Source organism: Callithrix jacchus, chromosome 7 (assembly GCF_049354715.1).
Source record: "Callithrix jacchus isolate 240 chromosome 7, calJac240_pri, whole genome shotgun sequence".
In the NCBI taxonomy this organism is placed as follows: domain Eukaryota; kingdom Metazoa; phylum Chordata; class Mammalia; order Primates; family Cebidae; genus Callithrix; species Callithrix jacchus.
Window position 1 is genome coordinate 13,915,798 of NC_133508.1, and position 26,360 is coordinate 13,942,157.

At 47.6% G+C, this 26,360-nt stretch overlaps 1 protein-coding gene and 1 long non-coding RNA gene across 7 annotated transcripts in view; one reads left to right on the top strand and one right to left on the bottom strand.

Annotated features, from left to right (window-relative positions):
• CAMK1D (calcium/calmodulin dependent protein kinase ID) overlaps positions 1 to 26,360 on the top strand; it is a 456,826-nt gene that overhangs the window by 408,721 nt on the left and 21,745 nt on the right. For all 5 annotated transcript variants that reach the window (XM_054258458.2, XM_054258451.2, XM_054258455.2 and 2 more), the window contains one exon: positions 4,778 to 4,853. In XM_054258458.2, the coding sequence (XP_054114433.1) occupies positions 4,778 to 4,853 (76 nt within the window). The remainder of the gene's footprint in view (positions 1 to 4,777; positions 4,854 to 26,360) is intronic.
• LOC108592455 (uncharacterized) lies at positions 7,454 to 13,971 on the bottom strand. 2 transcript variants are annotated; one of them, XR_001912558.4, is made up of 3 exons: positions 13,800 to 13,971; positions 12,516 to 12,613; positions 7,454 to 7,585 (listed from the first exon to the last, which is right to left on the bottom strand). It is a non-coding gene; the product is annotated as an uncharacterized LOC108592455 (long non-coding RNA). The 2 variants fall into 2 exon arrangements; XR_001912557.4 differs by having other exon boundaries at positions 7,454 to 7,866.

A 26,360-nucleotide genomic window follows, 5' to 3' on the forward strand; every position in this document is an offset into this window, starting at 1 on the left:
ATCCCCAGTATTGTCATCTTGATATTTACTTGTTAATAATTTAGAACTTCCCGCATAAGAACCATGCCTGTTATCCAAAGCCAAAATCTTTTATATTTATTTATTTATTTATTTGAGAGACACGGTCTCCCTCTGTTGCCCATCATGCAACAGCACAATCATAACTCACTGCAGCCTCCAACTCTGGACTCAGGTGATCCTTCTACTTTAGCCTCCCAAAGTGCTGGATTATAGGCATGAGCCACCACATGTGACCCAGGAATCTTTTCTTAACCATATGCTTGATGTTATAAACTTTACCATTTAATCAGAGTCTCATGTTTTAAAAATTATGTAAGTGTAGTTAGTCTGTGGCTTCAAGAATCTAAACATCTTAGCCAGGCATGGTGGCTCATGCCTGTAATCCTAGCACTTTGGGAGGCCAAGGTGGGCAGATCACCTGAGGTCAGGAGTTCGAGACCAGCTTGGCCAACATGACGAAACCCCATCTCTACTAAAAATACAAAAAGTAGTCAGGCATAGTGGTGGGTGCCTGTAATTCCAACTACTTGGGAGGCTGAGGCAGGAGAATTGCTGGAACCTAGTTGGCGGAGGTTGCAGTGAACCGAGATCACACCATTTGTATTCCAGCATGGGCAACAGAGCAAGATTCCTTCCCAAAGGAAAAAAAAAAAAAATCTAAACATCTCAAGTAACACCCAAGCATAAAAATTAGCCCTTTGCTTTTCCAGTCTCTATATGCCTTGCACAACAGCCCAGTGTGTAAGCAGATTTGCCAGATTGAGAGTGAAATGCGTCATGTGCAGGTGTCCCTCGATGTGTCGACGTCTAGGAAAAAAAAAAATAATCTTTCTTTATTCCTTCGTTTTCTGAACAATGGATGGTGGCCAGTATGTTCCTCATTCTAACAGATGATGACAACGGGGAGGAGGTTGTTCTCTTAAAGAATTCTCCTTCCCTCCCACCATCCATGATGCTGGACAGCTGTGAGCAGAGAGCACTCATGAGAACACAGTATCTGCGCTTCCTGGGCGGGAAGCCTGCTCTGCGGTGGCTGTGGCCTCGTATTCCTGCTATCCTCCTTGCTAGGGCATCGGCCAGGTCTTTGTTCAGAGGCTGTGGAGGCAGCTGTTGGAGGCAGCACGGCTTCCTCCTCTGGGCTCCTTCCTCGTGTGTCTGTTGCTGTTGGGCATCTCTCTTCACCCCCTGCCTTTGTTTCCAAGCACATCACGATCACCAGAAGACAAATAGTTTACCCATCTCTGGTTGGTTCAAAAATATTTGTGTTTTGTTGGTCTGTGTGACACAGATAAGACACAACACCAAAAAGAACAAGAAATGTCTATTCTTTTTCAAATTCTTGACACAAATATATAAATTTCCATCCCCAATATTGTCATCCTGAGATTTACTTATTAATAATTTAGACCTTTTCCCCCGTAACAACCATGCTATTATCCAAAGCAGAAACCTTTTATTTTATATTTATTTATTTTAGAGACGGGGCTCACTCTGTTACCCAGGCTGGAGTGCAGTAGTGCAATGATAGCTCACTGCGGCCCCCACCTCTGGGCACTTAGCACGGGGCAGGAGGTTGTGCTCTCAAGCTTGTCCTGAGCTCCCAGTGCCTCTATGCCATTGGACATCTGGTTCTGTAGAGTGGCCGGGTCAGGCTGCTGTGCCGTCTTGCTGAAGAGCTTTGCAGATTCCTATGATCTGGAATCCAGGGCCTCTACCCGCTGGCTTGGCCCTGCCCTCCCGACACATGCTGTCAGCTTGGCCCTGCCCTCCTGACACATGCTGTCAGCTCTGCAGAGGGGAAGCTGGTCAGGTGTTGCTGTAGGAGCCTTCTCTGCCTCATGGACACTTTCCATCAGGCCGCAAGGCTGGCCCTGGAGGGTCCTTGGAGATGCCGTCGCCTCTCATGCCATCCGTGCTCGCCTGGCCACTTGGACCAGAGTTCCAGCTCAGGAAGAGCATGCTTCCTGAATCAGAAAGACGTTCACTGTGGTCAGTGGCTCCCTTTTGTCAGTTCTCGTAATACAAGAGTCTAAGATATGTGCTCTTAGCAGTCACAGTGGACAACTCATTGCCCTGTCATTCAAGGGCAGACCCTCCCTGGCTTTGAAGTTCTGTCTCTCATTTTCCTGCCTCATTGAGGGTCCACATAGCAAAGAAACGATGTGCAGATTTATTTATTTTGCTCTTGTTTTAAAAAAAAAATAAAAATTACAAGCGCGGTGGCTCACACCTGTAATCTCAGCTCTTTGGGAGGCCAAGGTAGGCGGATCACAAGGTCAAGAGAGCGAGACCATCCTGGCCAACATGGTGAAACCTGGTCTCTACTAAATACAAAAATTAGCTGGGTGTGGTGGCGTGCGCCTGTAGTCCCAGCCACTCAGGAGGCTGAGGCAGGAGAATCTCTTGAACCCAGGAGGCGGAGGTTGCAGTGAGCAGAGATTGTGCCACTGCCCTCCAGCCTTGGTGACAGAGTGAGACTCTGTCTCAAATTAATTAATTAATTAATTAAAATAAAATAAAAATCTGACAGGAGGTGTAGGGGAGTTGGAGACCAAAGTCACTTGTGGGATAATCTGCGGAGTGCATCCTGCACTGCCATGAGCAGAGATGCTTAGCAGTGGTTTATATGCTGTTCTTCCTGTTTTTGCTCAGCAATATATATATTGTTAGCAGGATGAAATACATTTTTCTGTAAAAGAACTTTCATTTTTCTGCAAAAGAGCTTTCCTTTCCAACCAGTGGGCCGCATGCAGCTTTGAATGACACCCAACAATAATTCGTAAATTTTCTTAAAACATTATGAAATTTTTTGTTGTTGCAATTTTTGATTTTTAACTCATCAGCTATTATTAGTGTCAGTGTATTTTATGTGTGGCCCAAGACAACATCTTCCAATGTGTCCTGGGGAAACCAAAAGATGGGACAGCCGTGTACATCTAGACTGAAGATGCCCTCACCTTAGCAGACAGTATGTTTGAGTGAAAGGAGCTGGAACAAGGATCAGATTGACCTGGTTTCAAGTCTCAGCTCTTTCCTCTCTAGCTGTGTGATGTGGGACAAGTTACTTAACTTCTCTGAGGCTCATTTTTCTCAGGTGCACATAATGATATTTGTGAGTCTAAAGGATTGCAGTAGAAAACGTTTATGAATGACTCACCCAGGGCCCACTTGATGACAGACACTTAATATAAGTTAGGTCTCTTCTGAAAGGAAGTTTGAGTGAATATCACATTTCCACTGGGTAACACTGGCCAAGTTACCTGACCTCTCATACCTCTGCATCCTCCCTTGTCATTCAGGAATAATAGTGATCATTCTACTAGCACTTCTCCTCAAGGATTGTTGGGGTGAGTGACTACATCACAAAAGAAGACCTAACTCAGCATCCAACAGCTGCCTTTTCAGCTCTAGCTATTTTTATTTTCTCTGTCCTTAAAAATTTTCTGGAAAGTCTTTGCTAAAGACATTGTCATCACATGTGTTTGTGGGCAAAGGAGCTCTTACTCAGATTCGCTGCCTTGTTTTGTAGTTATCTACTCTTTGCACTAAGGTATACTGAGTGCCAGCTATGCCAGATGCTGCTGGTTACCAGACTGAGTGTGTAGCCAATGCTGGGTGATGGCCATAGGCCAGGAGTCAGGATCAGTATAAACAAGCCCCAAGCCAGGAACAGGGAGTCAGGATCAGTATAGCAAAAGCCTAAGGCCAGGAACAGGGAGTTGGGATCAATATAGCAAAAGCCCCAAGGCCAGGAACAGGGAGTCAGGATCAGTATAGGACAAGCCCCAAGACCAGGAACAGGAAGTCAGGATTAGTACAGAGCAAGCCCAAGCCCCTGTCGAAGATGACTCTTGATGAAGAGTGCTTTAGAACCAAGAATGCAAGGTTAAATTGCAGTTTTTTTGTTCCATAAATGAGATGAGAAAATGAAACGAACACACTGACACCCTGCCCAAACCCTAGAGAAGGAATTAGGAGCAGGCCTGAAGCAGGATTTTCAGAGGGTAGGCCTTCTCTGAGCTCCACTGTACCATCAGCTCCAGGAAGGCCCAGGGAGGGGCTTCACCTTTGCGACCCCGCAGTGCCTAGTAAGGACCTACAGAGAGGCCAGAAACGCTGCCTTGAGGTGATGTCACAGACTCCGGACACCCAAATGAGTATTTCTTTTTATATCGGCCTGACCTGAGTTACTCTTAGTACAGCCCTACCATAAAATAGCTATGGTAGTCTCCCCCTCCCCCCACACGCCCCTTAATTATTTATTTACATTCTTTAGATACTGTAGAGTCTTCATGTTTTTTCCTAGTTAAAAATGCCTATTGAGTGCAGTGACTCATACCTGTAACCCCAGCATTTTGGGAGGCTGATGTGGGAGGATTACTTGAGGCCAGGAGTTCAAGACCAGGCTGGATAATATTCCGAGACTTCATCTCTTAAAAAACAAAAGAAGAAAAATTAGCCAGGCATGGTGGCTTGTACCTGTGGTTCCAACTACTCAGGAGGCTTAGGTGAGAGATGTGCTTGTGCCCAGGAGGTCAAGACTGCAGTGCACCCAGTGCACCCCAGCCTGGACAACAAAGCAAGACCCTATCTTCCTTTAAAAAAAAAAAGCCAATGAATAAAGTGGGTCATGTCTCTCTACTCAGTTTTTATACTCACTGAAAGTTCAGGCATCATCAAATAACAAACCCCAAAACTGTCTTCAGTCTGAGGCGTGTAAATTGTCAGGCTGTGTCTTTTCTTTGTCTTTCTGCAGCTCCTGAAGTCCTTGCCCAGAAACCTTACAGCAAAGCCGTTGACTGCTGGTCCATTGGGGTGATTGCCTATATCTTGTAAGTACTGCCTGCTGCCTTGGCTTCCTCTTCTACCGGCCATTTTTCGTTTGTTTGATGAAATATACATGAAACGAAATGTACCATTTTTAAGGGCACAGTTGAAGGGTTCAGTTCAGTGGCATTAAATCCATTCACAGTGTTGCACAACACCATTGCTGTTCACTCCTAGAGCTTTTCTATCACCCCACACTGAAACTGCATCCCTTAAATAAAAACTCGTTTTTGGCCAGGCATGGTGGCTCACACCTGTAATCCCAGCACTTTGGGAGGCTGAGGCGGGCAGATCACGACGTCAGGAGTTTGGGACCAGCCTGTCTCTACTAATAGTACAAAAATTAGCCAGGTGTGGTGGTACATGTCTATCATCCCAGCTACTCGAGAGGCTGAGGCAGGAGGATCACTTGAACCAGGGAGGCAGAGGTTGCAGTCAGCCGAGGTCTCACCACTGCACTCCAGCCTGGACAACAGGAGCAAAACTCCATCTCAGAAACAACAAAACCCTCCTTTTTCCTTCTCCCCTATCCCCTGGGAACCTCTGTACTACTCACTGTCTCTATGAACTTGACTCTTCTGGGAACCTCATATAAGTGGAATCACACAGTATCTGTCCTTTTATTTCAGGCTTATTTCACTTAGCAAAACCTTCAAGGCCCATCCATGGTGTAGCATGGGTCAGAATTTCCTTCCTTTTTAAAGCTGAGTAATACTCCGTTGTGTGGATAGACCATGTTTTGTTTATTTTCTTGGTCCATCGACAGACGTATGGGTTGTTTCCACGTTTTGGTGTCATGAAGAAGGCTGCTGTGAACATGGGTGTAAAAACATCCATGCTTTAGTCCCTGCTTTCACTTCTTTGGGGTGTGTACCTAGAAGTGGACTTGCTGGGCCATGTGGCAGTTCTACATTTAGCTTCTGAGGAGCCACCGTACAGTTTTCCACAGCAGCAGCAGCTCCAATTTACATTCCCAGCAGCAAACACAGGCGTTCCAGTTTCTCCACATCTACACCAACACTTGTCATTTTTATTTTTTTTGATAATAGCCTCCTAATGGGTATGACGTGGCGTCTCATTGGGCTTCGATTTGTGTTTTTCTAATAGCTAATTAAGCCTCTTTTCATGCACCACTTTGGCTTTTTGGTGGATACAAACCTCTATTACTACATCTCCCAAAGAAATCGTAATGAGAAAAAAATGCAGTGAAAAGCTAAATTTCACCCTTGGAGTTCTCATTTCTTCTCAGCTGCTTTATCTCCATAACCCAGGAAACACAATTCTAGGACATGGGCTTGCTACAGTTATTTCAGGATCATCAGTTCTGTTTCTTGTTTGTTTGATTTGTTTTGCCTAAGTCTAATGTTATTTTTAAATTACAGCTTCTTTTTGAAGTTATACTTTCAAATGCTTATTATGGAACATACTTTTGGGGTAGGCTTAGTCCAACTTGTTCCACAGTCGCTAGGCAATGAATTTCCCCGTTTCATCATCCCCAAGGAGGGAACATTTCCTTGCAGAAAGAGCCCCTTGCACACCATGAAAGACTGCAGGGGCTGGTGATTGGAGAACATTTTGGCAGCGTGAGGCATCCTCCTCTCCTCCAGGAATGCTGGAAACATCCCACCCCCCACCCCCTCCACATTGGCTTTGCTGCATTCTCTGAGAAGCAAATGGCCTCTCTCCAGCATTCAGCTGGGCTGCATTTGTAGTTCAGTGTGGATTTAGGTGACAGCGCCTGTACGTTCTTGCCGTTATCACAGGAGAATTTCATCCATTGCCATATACTTGGCCTAAAGGACTCTTGTTTAGGGAAATAGGTAAAGGGCAGCTCCATCTGAGCTTTAAAACTAACATCGCACTTACAGAATGCTTTCCCTTTCAAAGGACATTGATCCCCTTTTGCAGTTTTATCCTGTTGAGGTGTGTTTCAGAAGGTGTGTTGAGAATCTAATGAAAGTCATGGACCCTATCCCCTAATCAAATCACTTGAGTGCGTGTGCACACACACACAGACACACACATGCACAGACACACATGCAGATATACACATGCACAGACACACACACACACACACAGACACACACAATTTTGCATACCATTTTCTCAGGGGATGTGGTCGTTGTCCTGGGTAAGCAGACACTGGACATGAGCCCTGTATTATTCACCCAGGGTCTCTAAGTCCTCAATTAAACATCTTACCAGAGGTCCTGCCTCACCCAGCTTGACTATGGAAGGCTTGAAGAAATAAATGCTAGGGCAGGCCTCTTCCCGCAAAGAACTGAAGCTGGTATCAGTTGTCTGGAGAAACCTTCCCTGGGGCTGGGGAAAAGTAGCCCTTTTTCTGGCCTTCTGGTTATTCGTTGCTTTATGTCTGTCTGAACCTTGAACCATTACTGTGGTCTGCACTAATGTCTGTGGCCTCCCTTTGGGTTTGTTTGTACAGTTATTTCCCTGAACTCGTGGCCTTAGGATAGGGTATTGGTACTGCTATGAGTAGGGACATATTGACAGATGTTTCTTAGAATGACTGAGAAAAGCAATTTAAAGCTAAGCAATGATGTCTTAGTCAGATAAGGCTGCAACAACAAAATGCCATGTGGTGTAAACAGCAGGTATTTATTTCTCGTAGTCTGGAGGCTGGAAGTCCAAGATCAAGGTGTCGGCCAATTCATGTCCTGGCAAGGGCTCTTTTCCTGACTTGGAGACGGCCGCCTTCTTGCTGCGTCCTCACGTGCTGTAGAGAAAGTACAGAGGAGCAAGCTCTCTGGTATCTTACCTAAACCAGTCACTGGCAGAGAAAACAGGATCATCATGGTTGGCCAAGCTGACAATGGGGAGAAGCCCTGAGTGGAAGCACAGTTCCTCTAGTGAAGAAAGAGGCAGGAAATGGGTTGGTAGTAGGCAGCTAAGCACATCTGCCATAGACCGTAGGGAGGGAGACGTTGGAAAGAGGGCCGGTGTGTCTAGAGGTGGTATCAAAGACAGGACATCCGAAGGTGACACAGCAGAAGGTACCTAGGGCGAGAACAGAGAAACTAGGTAGAATGTTTGGATTTTAACCCAAGAGCAGTGGGAAGGGTTTTGAACAGTGGTGTGATCCAACCTGATTTACATTCGAGTATTATTCCGGCCGTGCTGAAGAAAGTATTGGAAGGCACATGTGGAAGGTGGAGACCGAGTGGGAAGCTCTGGCGAGAGGTGCTTCTCCTGTTGAGGCAGTGATTCTGGGAAGAGTGGTGGAAAGATCTCAGATGTGTTCTGGATGTGGAGGATGAAGAAGGGGAGGGCTTCAAGTCTCAATCCAAGGTTTTGACTTTATACAGTTTTGATGGTTAAGAAAAAAGAGGAATGGTAGACATGCAGATTTAGGAGGGTGGGTGAGATCAGTAATTTGGTTTTGGACACGTTAAGCTTGAGACCTTTGGGGGATACCCACAGAGTGGTGTATGCATGTGTGGAATTCAGGAAAGGTCCGGGATAGAGATACTGGCGCATACCTCTGAGTATGATTTGACGGGTGGCGCACCCAAACCCTTATGATTTCCATATACACTGAAATATTTGCCACGGTTCAAGTATCATATTAAGCAAAGACATGCCGTATTTCTTTGAGTATAAATTTGGTAAGTTTCCACTTGATGGTTTCCTGGTCACACTAGCTTTGCCCCAGACTAGTCCCAGATTGATTTCATGACTGTGTCAGACTTCAAGATGGCAGCCTGGGCTTCTGTATTCCTGGTGCCTTCCAGAGCTCTGTGAGTCCCAAGCAGAGAATGAATGGACTCTTAGCATCTCAGTTGTATTCTGTAAGATGTTCAGACTCCTATGGGTGTTAGGTCAAATCCTGGCTATGTTTTAGTACATAACACAGCTGCACTTGGAGAACCACCAGCTCAAATTTATTATTAGTAGATTCACCTCTTTACCAATTCATCTTTCTCACGATAGAGATGGTTGTTATTCTGATGAGAGGCATCGAGTCTTTGTCATCTTTATGTTTCACACCTAGCATGGTGCCTGGAACAGAGAAGGTCATCGGGAAATGCTGGTTGTTGACACTGAGAACAAAAAGTTTGAGGCTGGGGGTCTGCTCTACAGGGAGGGCCGTGCACAGCTGCAGAACGTCACAGAACGCAGTGGTCACTGAGGACAGGGAGAAGCACCACCAAGGCGGGTCTAGAAGGTTGGATAAGCAGAGAGATGAGAGCATCTGACAGGAGAGGGGAGGGAGCCAAGGACAGGGGCAGGGTGCCACGGCTGTGTGAGGGCTTGCAAAGCTATCCTGTGACCTTTTCATAGCCAGGATTGGGGTCGATGTCAGGTGGCAGCGAATTGAAGCAGCGTTAGACGCTAGAATGCGTGTGTCTCGGTCTTGGACTCTTTCTCCCTCCCGTGGGTCCACCGTGCCTGGTCTCCCATTCCCAACTAAAGACTTATTCATGAGGCCACCGAGCAGGCAGCATGCCAGGGAGGCCGCCTCCCCACGGGTAAGGCACGGAGCTCCTCATTCTTCCCAGCCACTGTAATGGAAAAGAGCTCAGCCCCTGCGGTGTTTTGGAGCACAGCACTCTAGTTTTTGTTTGATAGACCTGTCCTGCTGAGCTGTCAGACTGCAGCCACAGTGGCCGTGACAGGCCATGGCACCAGGTTTTCTCCTCTTGCACGCATGCCATGTAAACGTTTCTCCTTAGCTGGTGCGAGCGCTTGATAAATTGGCCCTCTTTCGGTCTCCACTTATCTACTATCCATCATTTGGAAGGAGAAATATTTTTTCCTACCAAGGATGCTCATTTTAAAAACCCATGTGATGGGTTCTTATGCTGCCAGGAATCTTCCCTTGGGAATTCGGACTTGCAGAAAACATCTTTGCCCAAATAGCTTACACTGCCGGGAAGGGCCAAGGACGGCGTGGGTTGGGCTTTGTGGTAAGCGTGTTGGTGTCTGGTGTGACGGACTTGGCTCAGCCAAGACAGCACAAGGTCCAAGGGACAAATTTCCTCAGTCAAGATGAACCTCAGCATCTCACAGATCGATCTTGATTTTGTGATAACATGTGGCCCGCCTTTCTTCTCATAACTTCAAGGATATTGATTTTTTTAATGATTACATCAAGATCATTTGCCCAAATTGTGCTCAAGGATACCACAAGCTGTGAGGAAGCACCCTGAGTGTGGGCTAACAGCTGAGAAAGATCCCGAAGAGATTCCCACTCCCAGATCGGAACTGGCATGTCATAAGCTCAAGGGCAGGCTGGACGGGTGGACTGAACTTGGCCATGGGTGGGGAGACCTCAGATCACTCTGCCTAGAAGAAACTCTAGGTAAAACACTGATGGTACCCCGCTTTCTTGAGTGGACCTCTACATTGCTCAGTTTTTGTTGTTGTTGTTTTGAGATGGAGTCTCGCTCTTGTTGCCCAGGCTGGAGTGCAATGGCACGTTCTTGGCTCATCGCAACCTCCGCCTCCCAGGTTCAAGTGATTCTCCTGCCTCAGCTTCCTGAGTAGCTGGGATTACAGGCTTGTGCCACCACACTCAGCTAATTTTGCCTTTTTAGTAGAGATAGGGTTTCTCCATGTTGGTCAGGCTGGTCTTGAACTCCCGACCTCAGGTGATCCGCCTGCCTTGGCCTCCCAAAGTGCTGGGATTACAGGCGTGAGCCACTGCATCCAGCCATTGCTCACTTTTTAAAACTTGCTCACATAAATGCCGATTTGCCCATATATACAGCTGAATCAGCTTTGGAAGAATGTAATGGAATGAGGAAGGCCTAATCTGCATGCCACATCCATTTTCTGAAACAAAAGATGATCCTCACCAAGGCATTTCACATCCCTTTGAGCAATTGACAGCTGGCTCTTCATGGAATACATATGTTTTAGGGAGAACTCGAGCCCAGGCATCCCCCGAAGAGAATGCAGCATGATCACCAAGCCCTGGGGGGTCGTGATGGCTGTTACTCCTATGAGTATGAGGAGTGCCGACTTTAATAAGGACCGTTCACTGGTGTGGCCAGCGGGCAACAGTCACCTGGTTGAAGTCGTGAGCTTTGCAAGGTGGGGCACCATGCCTTATTCAGGCCACTGTGGGCCCATGGTCTGGATTTTGGCTTTAGAAATTTGGAAACTCCATTCGATCTGTTCATTCATCTTGTTCAGACATCTCTGTGAATTAATTCACACTAACCAGCCTCAGAGACTTAGGGGAAAAAAATCTAATCTCTGAAGTGTCCATTTACTAAATCATAAGGCAGTTTGTGCCTCACAAGGTAACTGGATATGCGTGTCCACAACAATCGCGTTCTCTCCGCTATAGGAAGTGCTCCGTGAGAAACCAAATGAAAACCAGAAGTTTTCTTTCTTCTGGAACGGGGTATCAGAGCAGTGGAGGAGGGTGGCCTTCGATGTGTTCACGAAGCCTGTGCTGGCCTCCAGGATGCCTTCTCCACAGGAGGATGATTCTGCTGAGAAGCTCTTTCTACTGGCTGGTTAGCATAGCTGACCAGTTCTTTTTAAGTTTGTTTGTTTGTTTTTAGAGGCAGGGTCTTTCTTTGTCACCCAAACTAGAGTGCAGTGGTGCAGTCCTAGCTCACTGCAGCCTTGACCTCCTGGGCTCAAGTCGTCTTCCCACTTCAGCCTCTCAAGTAGCTGGGACCATAGGTGTGTGCCACTATACCCAGCTAACTAATACACACACAGACACACACACACACTCATTTTTTTTTTTTTGGAGACGGGGTCTCACTCTGTTGCCCAGGCTGATTTTGAACTCCTGGCCTCAAGTGATCCTCCCAAAGTGCTGGCATTACAAGTGTGAGGCACCATGTCCAGCCCCTACTGACAGTTCTTCTGCCCCCTCCTTTCTCCTGCTTCAAAGACCAGCCACCAGCCACCCACCCTTTCCCATGATCATTCCACCATCATTGTCTTTATTTGAGCAGCCATTGCTTGTTAGGATTCCCAGTTGACTGATTTCAGTTCAGGGGTTGCATTTTGGTTTGGCTGCTTTCCAAGGGTTTTCAGAAAGCACCTCGTCTCCCCATCATGTTCTCTACCCATTGCGTCCTGGGGATGGCTGAATGCCACCTGTGGGTTGTGAGTCCCTGCCGCTTTAGTTGCAGACAGAAGTTGGGCCATATTTCAGCTTTGTTAGTGGGCGGGTGATCCAGTCTCTACTGCTTCCGTGAAGGGACTTGAGTCATTGTCTGTGACAATGGGTTTATTACCTCGAACCCCTCAAAATACTCTGGTTTCAAAGAGCAGGTGCAGCAGGTACACGACAGTGACTGGGGAAACTTCACAAGGAGTGCAACTGAGGGAAATTGACCTGTCAAGTGCTGATGGGAGCAGCTTCCTGCCAGTGACCTTAGGCTGTGTGGAATGCACCAACTCCTGTGGCTTTGCCTTCAAAGGCCATGGGGTAGAGAGGGCACCACAGAGTAAGAGGTCAGAAGGTAGTGGGTCATGGCAGCCTCGTTTGTGCCCTGAATGGTGTGGCTTCAGGCCAGATAGAGAAACATTTTACTTCCTCTGCTCTCTTATTTTCATCTTAGCTCCATCTCCTAGAAGCCATTGTCATCTGTGTAGCAGCTAAATGCTTTACACAGTTGACAAAGGATATTTATCCTGAAGAGTGGAAGGCAGGGGATTGACAGTCATCCACTTACCTTACATTTCTCCAGCCTAATGTGTCAGGCAGCGTGATGGGGATGCAGAGATGGATTTATCACCGTCCTGGCCCAGCCTCAGAGCCACTTACTGTCTGCTGGAGGCAATAGACAGGAAACAGATAAATTATGATCCAGTCCTACCAAGTGTCATGAGATGGGAGGGAAGAGGTGGGAGGCTCTCCTAGAACAGAGCCTCTGCTCTGGACCGAGGAAGGCTTCCCAGGATGGGAGACAGCCATCTGGGTTTGGAAAGATGGATGAGAATCTGCCGGGAGAGAGCCAGTCCAGGCTGAGGGAAGGGCTCTGTCTTCAATATCTGCCTAGAGAGAGTGATGGTGTGTCTTCTCAAGACCCAGTTATCTAAAGATAAGATGTGCTGTTTGTGTATGAGAAAAGGGGTGCCATTCAGTTAGAAACAATAGTGTTTAAAATCAAATGTGAAGGAAGTGATCGAGCTTGAACTTTAGATATCTCAAACTTGGGGATGGGGAAGATGGAATCTCTGAACGATCAGGATTCTTGTTTTTCCTAGCAATACACTGTGCACACGGAAGAATCAGGGGCTCTTTATGATGGTTTTAAATATGTATTGGAAGAGCACAGCAGCAGCGCTCAGCGGGACAGGACAGGACATAGACAGTGAAAGAGACCAAAGAAGGTGCCCAGGAGGAAAATGCCCAGCTCTACGGGGGGGGCGCGATGGCAGACAGGTGGCTTCAGGCCCCATTTGTGACAAAGAGGGTAGAGATGGAGGCCAGGAGGGGAGGGAATTCACCTCACACTGGCAAGTCAGGGAAACCCTGGAGGACACGGGTAGGAGGACCCTTGGAAGAGCTAATCAGAAGCCCACAACTCAGTGTGACACCAGGTAACATGTCTCACGGTGCCATCTTCCCACTTCTGATCCCCCTGCCGTCCATGTTCCAGTGATTTGTTTTTTAGTCCATTCAGTGAAGAGGACACAGAAAGTGCAGTGAAAGGCCACAGCCAGTGGGATGGAGGGAGCACGCCCTTTCCCAGGTGTCATCGTCAGCCTGTGCAGATACGTAACTGCTCACCCATCCAAACTGGGAGGCAGGGAGGGAAAGAGGGAGAAAAAGAGGGAGCAAAGGAAGGAAGCCAGGGAAGGAGGGAGGAAGGAAGAGCCCAACCAGCAAGTAAGCAAGTCTAGCTGCAGAAATCTAATTTGGAAACCCTCCATAGGTTCTGCATCATCAGTTCGCGCCTGGTGCTAATCGCCTCCAGATTGGATGTCTGCGCCCTTCGTGAGAACTGACTCACCTGCTCTGTCCCCAGTGTGCGCTCAGTTTCACTGTGAGCATGAGCTGTGCTCGAAGTGATTTGGTTCCAACTTCCTGCAGATGCATTTCCCCCTTTAGGAAGAGGCTTGGTGCCTCTGCACAAAGACCCCAGGCTTTCTTGAGGTGGTGTCTGCTTGGCGAATGCAAGAATCAAAACGTGAATTTTGCTGCTCAACGGGTCATGCTTGGGGGTGTGTTTTGTTCTCTCTCCCCTCCTCTTCGCTGGTGTTCAATTTCAGTTGTGCGTAAATATTCTGAGGAATGGGTTTCCTCTTTCCTTTCCTAAATCTTTTCCTAATCTGCTTACTCCTCAGTTTTCAAGGCATTGTCTAAACCTCAGGGGGTGCAGCAGGCATTTACCTCCCTTGCATTTCCAGCCCCAGCACTTTGCTGGAGTCACCCTCTGCCTGGTTTAATATGTGAACCATTCCTAGTTTCCCCGGCCTGCTCTCTTGTACGTTTGCAAGGAGAAAGCTCTGGACGTGCACAGAATCAAACGTATGGCTACTGAAATAATTGGATTACATTTTTGTAACGATTCAGGTCTTGTTGGGCACTAAATGCTATAAATCCAAATAGTATGGTGAAACCTGTTTTGATCACTAAGTGCGCCTTGCAAATAAGTACAAAAGGTTTTTCAGCTTTTAAAAGCTTTATTTTATTATTTCTTAAAGTCTGTCATATTATACAGAGTAAGATGAATATGATTCAGATTTCTTCCTCTAGGCTGTAGACATTCATTCAATAAAATGTGTTAAATATTGACTGGGTGCCAGGGCAGAGGACACAGCGGCTATCTAGTGGGCACTACACATGGAAAGCAGCGATACTCAGAGTTGATTGATTTTGCTCGGGTTTTTCAGACCCCCACTGGGCCTCGATTGGCCTTGAAGCTTGCCTAGTGTGTAATATACATGGAGGTTTGTTGTTTTCGTCATTTTTATGGCACCTTGACGTAACTGCCATAAGGAAGAATAAAAAATATTCTTCCTTAACAAATATGGCTTTAAGCAAGTGTTCTCAGGAAAGCTTGAGCTGTTCTTAGAATTGCGGGTTCCTTGGCTAAGTGCTTGGAAATACTAATACACAAAGATCAAACTTCTAAAGCAGTTTGAGTCATTCTGTTAGCATGTTTGGAACACAGGGCCCAGAGTAATGACCAGAGGCGGCGTCTCCCTCCGTCCCTTCTCTAGCAGCTTAGAAGGTTAGGTCAGGGTGTACAGTTGATAGTGGGTGGTTCTGAGACTTTGCCCAAAAATGTAAAATATGTCGCCTCATTTTCACAGGTAGAGTGTGGGACACTGGGCTAGTCCTCAGGGCTCAAAACTGCTCTTCTCTCCCCCTCAACATTGCTCTTCCTGTTGCTGGGCAGCTGCCCCTCCACTTCAGCGTCTTTCAGCTGGAGGAACTGAGAAGGAGTAGATGGAGTTGGGATGAAAAGGAGAAGAGGGGGATAATGGTGGGAACCACCACTTAATGATCACCATGTCACGGGGACTTTCAGATGTTACATCTCTAGTATCCATCCATCCATCTTTCTGTCTATCATCTATCTATCTGTCTATCCATCCATCCATCCATCCATTCACCCATGCATCCATCTACCCATCCATCCATTCAGCTTTGTCATCTGTCTATCCATCATCCTTCTATTATCTATCTATCCATCCATTCATCCATCCTTTGATCTATCTATTATCTATCTATTCATCCATCCTTTCATCTATCTTACTATCTCTGTCTTCATTATCATTATCATCTATCTCTATCGATCTATCACCTATCCATATCTATCCATCACCTGTCTGTATATCTATGTATGTCTTATGTGTCATACATATTAGCATATAGAATAAATGACATATATTCCAATATTTATATAAAATGGGTGTTGTTATCCCCATTCACAGAATAAACTCAACTCGGAGAGGGTAAGTAGCTTCCCCAGTCACTCACAGTTCCTGCTGGAGGCAGGCTCTGCACCTGTTTCTCCTTTCCTCTGGCTCCCTGCCTGAGGAAGACCTTCCACACACCCTCTCTGAAAGCAAAGTCAGTGTCACCCTTTTTTCTTGAAGAAATCACTTCTATTCTCCATGGCCTTTTCTCCCAGTAGGACTGAAACAGAGAGTTCTGGGTTGCCATTAACTGATGAGTATTCAGTTATCAGTGTGGACTGTTGTGCTCAAATATTTTTTCATAAAATATCTTAAAATAGGTCTCAGCATTTTCACAGGTGTTTAGAAAATTCACTCATATCTAATAACTTTATTTCCCAATTTCCCTGGTCAGCCAGGAACCCCTGTGCTCTTGCCCCCCTGGCAGAGCTCTGCACAGTCTTGCCAGAGCGGACTTCACCTTTGCATGCTCTTGCAGCTTTGCATGGGAGCGTAGCGCTGAAAAAGCCTTATCTTACACCGTTCTGTTGGGATTTGCTCAACATAGACACAGCCCCATTTTTTCCAGTTCCTCTCTCCACAGACAGGGCCATCGTGATGCTGCCCATTCTCCTCCCATCTGTCTTCAGGAATGCAGACGGAGTAGAACATTCGGCGTTGATTTTGGAACTACAAGACCTCTGGGCTGTTCTTTGTTTCTTTCTTTATCTTTTTCTTTTTTTTTTTGAGACAGAGCCTTGCTCTGTCACCCAAGTGTGATCTCGGCTCACTGCAATCTCCACCTCCTGGGTTCAAGCAGTTCTCCTGCCGCAACCTCCCAAGTAGCTGGGATTGCAGGTGCCCACCACCACATCTGGCTAATTGTTTGTATTGTTAGGAGAGGCGGGGTTTCACCATGTTGACCAGACTGGTCTCGAACTCCTGACCTCATGATCTGCCCACCTCGGCCTCCCAAACTGCTGGATGACAGGCATGAGCCACCACGCTTGGCTTGTTCTTCATTTCTTTGACAGGTCACATGGCCTGGTCTCTGGCTCTGTTTCCAAACATATGGTGTGCAAAAATCATGACACTCTGAGTGCAGAGGCAGGTTTAGAAAGAGAACATGCAGGGATGATATTTCCCCATCTTTGCAGTGGCACACGGGGATGGATGTCCTAAAGGTGAATAGACCTGGATCTGGAGTGGGACAAATAGAGTAAAATTCTGTGCTGTCCCTTAGATGTAAGCAAGTAGCCTCATCTTTCATGCATTTACTTCCTCATCTGGAAATTGAAGATTCAAAATGTTAGCTCCGAAGTATGCATTAAATGAGGCAATAATATATGTAAATTGCATGACCCAGTGTCTGGCACGGTGACAACTCAGTACTTGGTAGCTGTGGTTATTCATGTTTTCAGGACACATTCACTGTAAATGATTTCTCTACTGTTGAAAAATAAACATACTACTGTCTCATTTAAGTAAGGCTGGACTGTGGAACCTTGATGGGCAAGACCCGGGTCTGTCTTATTCACTGCTTCCTGATCGGCATTTTACACAACACCAGCGCCCTGTCTGTATCTGTAGAATTGGCCACATATGGTGGCTCACACCTGTAATCCCAACACTTTGAGAGGCTGAGGTGGGTGGATCACTGGAGGTCAGGAGTTTGAGACCAGCCTAGCCAACACAATGAAACCCCAGCACACCCACAGAAGTATAAATATTTCAAATAAAGTATTTATTGGTCATCAAAGAATAATTAATCAACAAATATTCATTAAATAGTATTGAGGCCAGGCACGGTGGCTCACACCTGTAATCCCAGCACTTTTGGAGGCAGAGGCAGGCAGATCACCTGAGGTCAGGAGTTCGAGACTAGCCTGGTCAATATGGTAACCCTGTCTCTACTGAAAATACAAACATTAACCGGGTGTGGTGGTGGATGGATGCCTGAAATCCAGCTACTTGGAAGGCTGAGGCGGGAGAATCATTTGAACCTGGGAGGCTGAGGTGGGAGAATTGCTTGAACCAAAGAGGCAGAGATTGCAGTGAACTGAGATCACGCCACTGCACTCCAGCCTGGGCAACAGAGCAAGACTCCATAAACAGATGGATAGATAGATAGAATGTAGTGCTAATGAAAGATACAGACTAGGTGTGATGGCTCATGCCTGCAATCCCAGGACCAGCCTGGGCAATACACCAAGACCCTGTGTGTACCAAAAACTTATCCAGGTGTGTGGTACATGCCTGTGATTCCCAGTACTCAGGAAGTCGAGGCAGGAGGATTGCATGAGCCTGGGGAGTTCAAGGCTGCAGTGAGCTATGATCATGGTGCAGCATTCCCAGCCTAAACAACAAAGTTAAACCCTGTCTCAAAAGAAAAAAAAAGATACAAAATACTAGACATGGCACAGTCTGTGTCCTTCAGGGACTTATAATCAAGGTGGGATGGTAGACGTTATAATCATGATAATAAACCATAATATCTTTACATTTCTTTCTCTTTTTTTTTTTTTTTTTTGAGACGAGGTTTTACTCTTGTCACCCAGGCTGGAAGACAGTGGTGTGATCTCGTCTCACTGCAACCTCCGCCTCCTGGGTTCAAGTGATTCTACTGCCTCAGCCTCCCAAGTAGCTGGGATTACAGGCACCCGCTACCATGCTCAGCTAATTTTGTATTTTTAGTAAAGACAGGGTTTGACCACGTTGGTCAGGCCTGGGGTCTCGAACTCCCATCCTCAAGTGATCCACTCACCTCAGCCTCCCAAAGTGCTGGGATTACAGGCATGAGACACTGCGCCTGTACTTTTCTTGAGTACAGGTACTTGAGGACCAGGTACACTGGTCCTCTACTTTTCTTGAGAGGACCCAAGAGGGAGGTGGGCTGGAGTGTGAATAATGAGACCTGTTTGAAGAGGGACCAAGTAGGGTGGGGGATGGCTGTCCTTGAAACACAGGCATTTAACGACTCATGCATCCAGCCACCTTTTCCTGAGCACATGATGTATACGGGTCTGGGACCTGGGTTACGAAAAGGAATGAGACATCATCACCCTTAGAGGGCTCAGACTTTATAAGAGAAGACAATGGGACATAGACAGATAGAAGCCAACATGCGTGGCTGACGATGGTGTCTAGGAAACTTGGAGAATATCCAGCTGGGGCCTGCCCTGGCCAGGGGGGATCGAGAACGACATCACTGAGCATGGACCGCATGTGCAGGGCTTTGCAGGCAAGCAGGTCGCATCGGTGCACAGCAGGCGAAGAACAACCCTGGGCACAGAGAACTGCGTGTAGAAAGGAGTATTCTCGGTGAGGATGCCGGGCTTCCCCTGACCAGCTTTAAACTAGCTCTCCTGGCTGTTTTTATACTGCCTGTTTATTTTGAAGGTTAGTGTTGGGGTCTGCCCTCTGACCCCCAACTAGAATGTAAATGACGTGAGAATAGGGACTCTGACCATCTCCTCCATGCCTGGGACCTGGTCAGTGCTCCGTCAGTCTTTGGTGACAGCCAGAGGACAGATAACTCCCTGACAGGTGGATTTATTCATTCATTCGTTTTTTTGAGACAGTATCGCTTTGTCACCAGGCTGGAGTGCAATGGCTCAATCTCAGCTCACTGCAATATCTGCCTCCTGGGTTCAAGCAATTCTCCTGTCTCAGCCTCCCAAATAGCTGGGTTTACAGGCACTCGCCACCATACCCAGCTAATTATTTTTGTATTTTTAGTAGAGATGGAGTTTCACCATGTTGCTCAGGATTGTCTTGATCTCCTGACCTCATGATCCGCCCACCTTGGCCTCCCAGAGTGCTGGGATTATAGGCGTGAGCCACTGTGCCCAGCCCTCACTTTTATTAATACAAGCTTCCTAGCCTGAATCACTGCTGTAGATGCAGGTCACACCTCCTCCCAGGAGCCTGCCATGATTACCTGTGAAGCTGCTCACTCTCTCCTGCCTTCCTGCTGTAGCTGTGGAGGAGGAATCCACTTGCCCTGGAGCATCCGCTTCTGGGCCCTGGCTGGCAGGGCTCACACCCCTTTTGCATCTCGGCAGCACAGCAGAGCCTAACAGAGTTGAGGCTCCTCCCACCTGTCAAAGTGGCCTTCTCCCGAGCTCCATCCTTGACCCTTGACTCAAAGTTACCAACTGAGCAGGCGGAGGGCCAGGGAGATAACGTAATGGGTGATCAGCTATGTGATTTTTTTTCCATGCTGGGGGCTCGCTGGCACACACAAAGAAGTGGATAAACTAGCTGTTCTCACGCAGCCAGCCATGTTAGGCTTCCAGGGAATCTGAGTCTGTTCCCATCTGCGTACAAACATGCTTGAATATGCCAAGCCACGGGCACTTTGGGAGCCGGGGTGCTCTGGCGAAATCAGCACCCGTCTCTGGCCACTCAAAGTCACATCTGTTTGAAATCGCTGCTGGCCAGACACATCATGGGCCCGATCAGGTCTGTGGAGGGCCTGTGTGCGCCCCCTTGGCTGTGTCTACAGAATCCCACTGAGTGATCTGATCTGCTCTCCTGGCTTTCATGCATGTGCTGATAGCTGTGTCCCAGTACCCCAGGACACACCTGTCCCTGGTGCCAGGCCTCCAGCTCCAGCTGCCTGCTGGCTGCCTTCACCTGAACCCCTCACAAGTACCTGGTCCAGCTCACTGGAAGGGATCACTCGTCTCTCCTTTGTGGGATGTTGGCTGTTCTGGTTGCATGGAACAGATTCTCTTCAGCTGCTTTAAGGAAAAGGGATTTGCCGCACAGCTTCGTATGGAATGGACTGGAAGGCCCAACACGGTGGCAGCCGCGAGCGTGAGTTCCCTCACAGCCTCGCCACTGAGTAGAGGTCTCTCCTCCTGGCCTGTGCTCTGCCCTCTTCCCTGCTTTCTTTTAGTCTTCGGTCCACACCTAGGCAAGATCCAGTGTCATGATCAGAGCTAATTACCAGGGATGGGGCTGCCCTGGGGAGTGTAGCTGCCTCTCTCCTACTCACCCACCTGCAAGGAACTGCCCAGAGTGGCCTCTATGAGCAGGCAGTGCCCACTGAAGAGGGAACTGGAATCACCAGGTGCTGTGGTTGGCACAGCCAGGCCCCCCAGCCACCTGCTCCTTGTCCTGCATTCTTCAGGCAGTGGGCGCCATCTCTAGTCCATGCTGGGGAACTTTGAGGCCTCCTGGTCTTCGCTGTTGACACCGTCATACACCAGATCTGCGCAGTTCGGTCTGAACCGTCTGTCGCTCCTGTCTCTTCTGGCTGCGGCAAGCTGCCGACTTGTCTTCCTGCTTCAAACCCACCACCTCTCAGCTGCAAAGCCAGTTGTTCCTATGGCCCCTCTGTCTACACCTCTCAGGGGCTTCCTTCCACCTACAGGATAGACCACCCACCTGAGGGTGGGGCACGCAGCCCTCCCAGGCCTTGCCTCTGTCCGCCTCAGCTCTTGCTGTGCACCAACTCACATGCTGTGCTGCACAGAGAGCTGCTCTAACGTGCTCCAATCAACTGCTCTTTTAAGCCCTGTGCTCTTATTCCTGGGCAGCCACTCCTTCTGGCAGTCTCCATTTCTCCCGTGAAACTCCTGCTCATCCCCTGAGACAGCAAAGGCATCTACCTCCCTCACTCCCTCACAGCTGCCTGGCTTGCACACCCTTGTACACCCAGAATGGCCTCTTCAGATGTCTGTTCTTACTGTCGCCTGTGTCGTTATCTCTGTATATGCCTTTCTCAACCACTCTGAGCTCTGGAAGGCAGAAAGTGGTTCTTAACTTAGCATTGCATTTCCAGTATCAAACTCAGTATCTGGTACGTAGTAGCTGCAAAGCAAATACTTTACAAATGAACGAGTGCTCAGTATGCCTGAGGCACCAAGTGAGTATGTGTATGTCGGCCAAATAAGAATGAAGACCGTGACTGGGCGTGGTGGCTCACACCAGCACTTTGGGAGGCCAAGACGGGTGGATCACCTGAGGTCAAGAGTTTGAGACCAGCCTGGCCAACATGGTGAAACCTCGTCTCTACTAAAAATACAAAAAATGCCAGGTATAGTGACAGGTGCCTGTAATCCCAGCTACTCTGGAGCCTGGGAGGGGAGAATCGCTTGAAGCCAGGAGGCAGAGGTTGCAGTGAGCCGAGATTGCACTACTGCACTCCAGCCTGGGCAACAAGAGTGAAACTCCTCAAAAACAAAAAACAAAAAAAGACCGTGAAATGCTATAAAATCCATATGGGGTTGGGTGTGGTGGCTCACACCTGTAATCCCAGCACTTTGGCAGGCTGAGATGGACAGATCATGAGGGCAAGAGATCAAGACCATCCTGGCCAACATGGTGAAACCCCGTCTCTACTAAAAATACAAAAATTAGCTCAGCGTGGGGGTGTGCGCCTGTGGTCCCAGCTACTTGGGAGGCTGAGGCAGGAGAATTGCTTGAACCCAGGAGGTGGAGGTTGCAGTGAGCCAAGATCCCGCCATTGCACTCCATCCAGCCTGGGACAGAGCAAGACTCTGTCTCAAAAAAAAGAGGGAATTCTGCAACACGTGACAACACGGGTGAACCTCAAGGACACTAACAAAGTGCTAAGTGAAATAAGCGAGGCACAGAAAGACAGATACTGCGTGATTCCTCTTATACAAAGTACCTAAAATAGTCTAAGTCCTAGAGTGAAAGAGTAGAAATTGTGGCTGCCAGGGACTGGAGGGAGGGGCGTGGGGAGTTACTAGTCACTGGACGTACAGTTGCAGTGAAGCAGGATAAATGTGTTTGAGAGATCTCCCATGCCACATTGTACCTATAGTCAACAGTACTATAGTGTACACTTAAAATTGTGTTAATGCCAGGCACAGTGGCTCACACCTATAATCTCAGCACTGTGGGAGAAAGAGGCAGGTGGATTGCTTGAGCCCAGGAGTTTGAGACCACCCTAGGCAACATGAAAACCCTGCCTCTACAAAAGTAAAACAATTAGCTGGATGTGTTGGCATGCACCTATAGTCCCAGCTTCTTGGGATGCTGAGGCAGGAGGATCACTTGAGTCTGGGAGATCGGAGGAGGCACTGAGCCAAGATTACACCCCTGTACTCCAGCCTTGATGACAGGGAAAGACGATGTCTCATTTAAAAGAAAAATATTTTAAGAAGGTGGATCACATGTTAAGTGTCCTTATCACAAAATAAAGTATAATGGTCACCACCTGGTGTCCAACGTGGCTGTGGCTGCTGCTCCCCTACTACCGCTTTTTTATTTTTTAAGATGGAATCTCACTCTGTCACCCAGGCTGGAGTGTAGTGGCGTGATCTCGGCTCACTGCAACCTCTGTCCCCCAGGTTCAAGTGATTCTCCTGCCTCAGCCTCGCATGTAGCTGAGATTATAGGCACCCAGCATCATGCCCGGCTAATTTTTGTATTTTTAGTAGATACGGGGTTTCACTATGTTGGCCGGGCTGGTCTTGAACTCCTGACCTTGGGTGATCTACTCACCTTGGCCTGCCAAAGTGCTGGGATTAAAAGCATGAGCCACCACACCCAGCCCAAGCATCCTTATTTGTAAGACCCTGCCTGTGGAAGATGGGGCTAGAGAGGCACAGTCCCATCAGACATCAGAGGGTTCCACTTGTCAATGCAGAGGCAGATAGGGCAAACCAACCCCCCCCAACAGAAAGAATGCAAAGTCTGATTGAAGCACAAAGTTCAATTCTTGAGTCCCTTTCCCTTTAGTGCATAAGCAAAATAGTTAAGAACCCAGGCCTAAAATCAGACAGAATCGGCTCGAGTCCTGATCTTGCTGCATGTTAGTTTCTTTGCCTTTAAAATGGGGGTTGTGTGAGGACTGTACACGAAAAGGGGGGTGTGGGAACCAGAAGGAATAGCACCCGCGACTCTGGGCTTCGTGGCGGCTGAGCTTGAGCACCTGTAGACCCAAGGGGCTGAGGGTAGCAGGGAGAAAGGCAACAGCTAAGAGTGTAAGGTGGAAGAGTTCTTTCTAGAAGGTAGACCTGAGGCTGGGATGGAGGCAATGAAGAATGCTTTGAAGGTGAGTTGCCTTGACTGGGTGTGACAGTTGCAGATGCAAGTGTTGTTCTGAATCAGGAAGTTTGTCGGTGCCTTTGAGGACCCTTGGTGATATAATTTGTAGATTATTTAAAGGATTTGAAATGTAAAAGAAGCCGCACTTCTGGAACATTAGTAAATAACAGAGGGATTACCAGTGTGAATGGGCAGCCCCACGGTCACTGAAGTTACAGCCCAAGGTTGTCACTTAGCTTGGCCAGGGAGCTCTCTGAAATTTCTGTATCTTTTTTTTTGAGATGGAGTTTCGCTCTTGTTACCCAGGCTGGAGTGCAATGGTGCGATCTCGGCTCACTGCAACCTCCGCCTCCTGGGTTCAAGCAGTTCTTCTGCCTCAGCCTCCCGAGTAGCTGGGACTACAGGCGAATGCCACCACGCTTAGCTAACATTTGCATTTTTAGTAAAGGTGGGGTTTCACCATGTTGACCAGGATGGTCTTGATCTCTTAATCTCGTGATCCACCCACCTCGGCCTCCCAAAGTGCTGGGATTATAGGCGTGAGCCACTGCGCCCGGCCCTGTATCTTTTTTTTTGAGATGGAGTTTCGCTCTTGTTGCCCAAGCTGGAGTGCAGTGGTGTGATCTCAGCTCACTACAACCTCTACCTCCTGGGTTCAAGCAATTCTCCTGCCTCAGCCTCCTGAGTAGCTGGGACTACAGGCACATGCCACCACGCCCAGCTAACTTTTTGTAATTTTAGTAGAGATGGGATTTCATCATGTTGGCCAGGTTGGTCTCGAACTCCTGACCTCATGATCTACCCGCCTCAGCCTCCCAAAGTGCTGGGATTGCAGGTATGAGCCACTGCACCCAGCCTGAAATTTCTAGATCTAAGTAAGAATTTGTAACTTCTATTTGCCCTGCTGTTATTTTACAATCCTTATGTTTCAGTCTTTTTTCCTGATTTTAACTTACTTGGGCTCCAAACTCAATCCACGATCCATTTCCTTTCCCCTGTCCTCAGTACAGCCACATGAACACAATATTCTGTTAAAAAAAAAAAAAAAAAAAACAGAAACAAAAAAGAGCTAAGACCAGAAAAAACTGGAATATACATTTTAAAAATTGGCACCGGAGAATAAATCTTTCTCGGAATTTTCTTAAAGCATTTTTTCCTTGAAAAGAAAGCCAAACCCTAAAGTAAAACACACGCGGTTGTAAATAAACAAAAATCCTCACATATCTAGAATTTAGTTTTTTTCCAAGACAAGCTAACATTTTGCTGTTTCTGGGTTTCCTAATTGCACATTTTATTTTGCCCGAATCCTCATTATGGGAGGAATGGGCAGACCCGTCTCGCGGCTCCAGGGTTTCCGTGGGCAGTGAAGTATGTGCCTGGTGGTTTCGGAAGCCCTGGCTCTTGTTCATTTCACCAAAAGCAGCACATCTTTAAAAATGAAATTTTCCAGGCTCTTAGTCCCCACAGCAACCTTGTAGGGACAGACGATTTTGATTCTTATGGGCCCACAGAATGTCTCACAGCCTTGAAACTGTCATTAGGCACTCCCCTGCACAGCGGTGGCTGGTGATATGTGTCCCATGGGTGGAACAGCTGAGGAACAGCGGTACCAAGGTGGCGTTTCTAACCTTTATTGCATTTCCTGTTTGCTGACAGCCTAATCCCTGGCAGTCCTGCAGTCTGTTGATTCTTGTTAATTTCTTCTCATTAGACTGGTCTCTAGGCTATGGCTGTGTATTAAACAATGTTGGTCTATGTGATACAATTCAGGGCTTGTTTCAGTCAAAACTCCCACCATGGGCTGGGCGCAGTGGCTCACACCTGTAATCCCAGCACTTTGGGAGGCTGAGGCAGGTGGATCACCTGAGGTCAGGAGTTCAAGACCAGCCTGGCCAACATGGTGAAACTCCATCTCTACTAAAAATACAAAAATTAGCCCAGCATGCTGGCAGGCACCAGTAATCCCAGCTACTCAGGAGGTTGAGGCAGGAGAATCACTTGAACCTGGGAGGTGGAGGTGGCAGTGAGCTGAGATCACGCCATTGCACTCCAGCCTGGGCAACAGAGGGAGATTCTGTCTCAAGAAAGAAAAAATAAATAAATAAATAACTCCCACGTGGCTGCCACCCTCTGGGTTGTTGCAGCCAGAGAAGCCAGTTCTCCACCATGCGGCTTGTCCCCTGGTCTTCTGGAATCAAACATCACCTTCCTTTCCCTGCCCTGCGGTCACTTACAGCTGCAGCCTTAGGCGCACCTCTTGCTGGCCATCCATTCTCCACTAACTCCTGCCCCTGCCTCCACATGCGTGTTCTAGGTCCTTTCCAGAGTGTTTAAGCCAGCATCTTAAAGCTGGAAAAAATATTAGGAATTTTCTAGGCCAGCCCTGTGTGTTTTCAGGGAAGGAAATTTTGGTCCAAAAAAAGCATCCATGGTAAAGGTGGCATTGCAACTGATTGCAGAACTGGAATGAGAATCCATGATTTGGTGGGATGGATTGTAGTGGCTCTAGTTAATCAGGATTGCCACTCCCATTATGTGTGTCAGATGACTCTTGTTCCGCCTGAACTCTCAATTATAAGTCACTTGAACCAGCATCAATATGACCTGTTAAAAATCAACCTTGAAATGGTTCTGTGGAA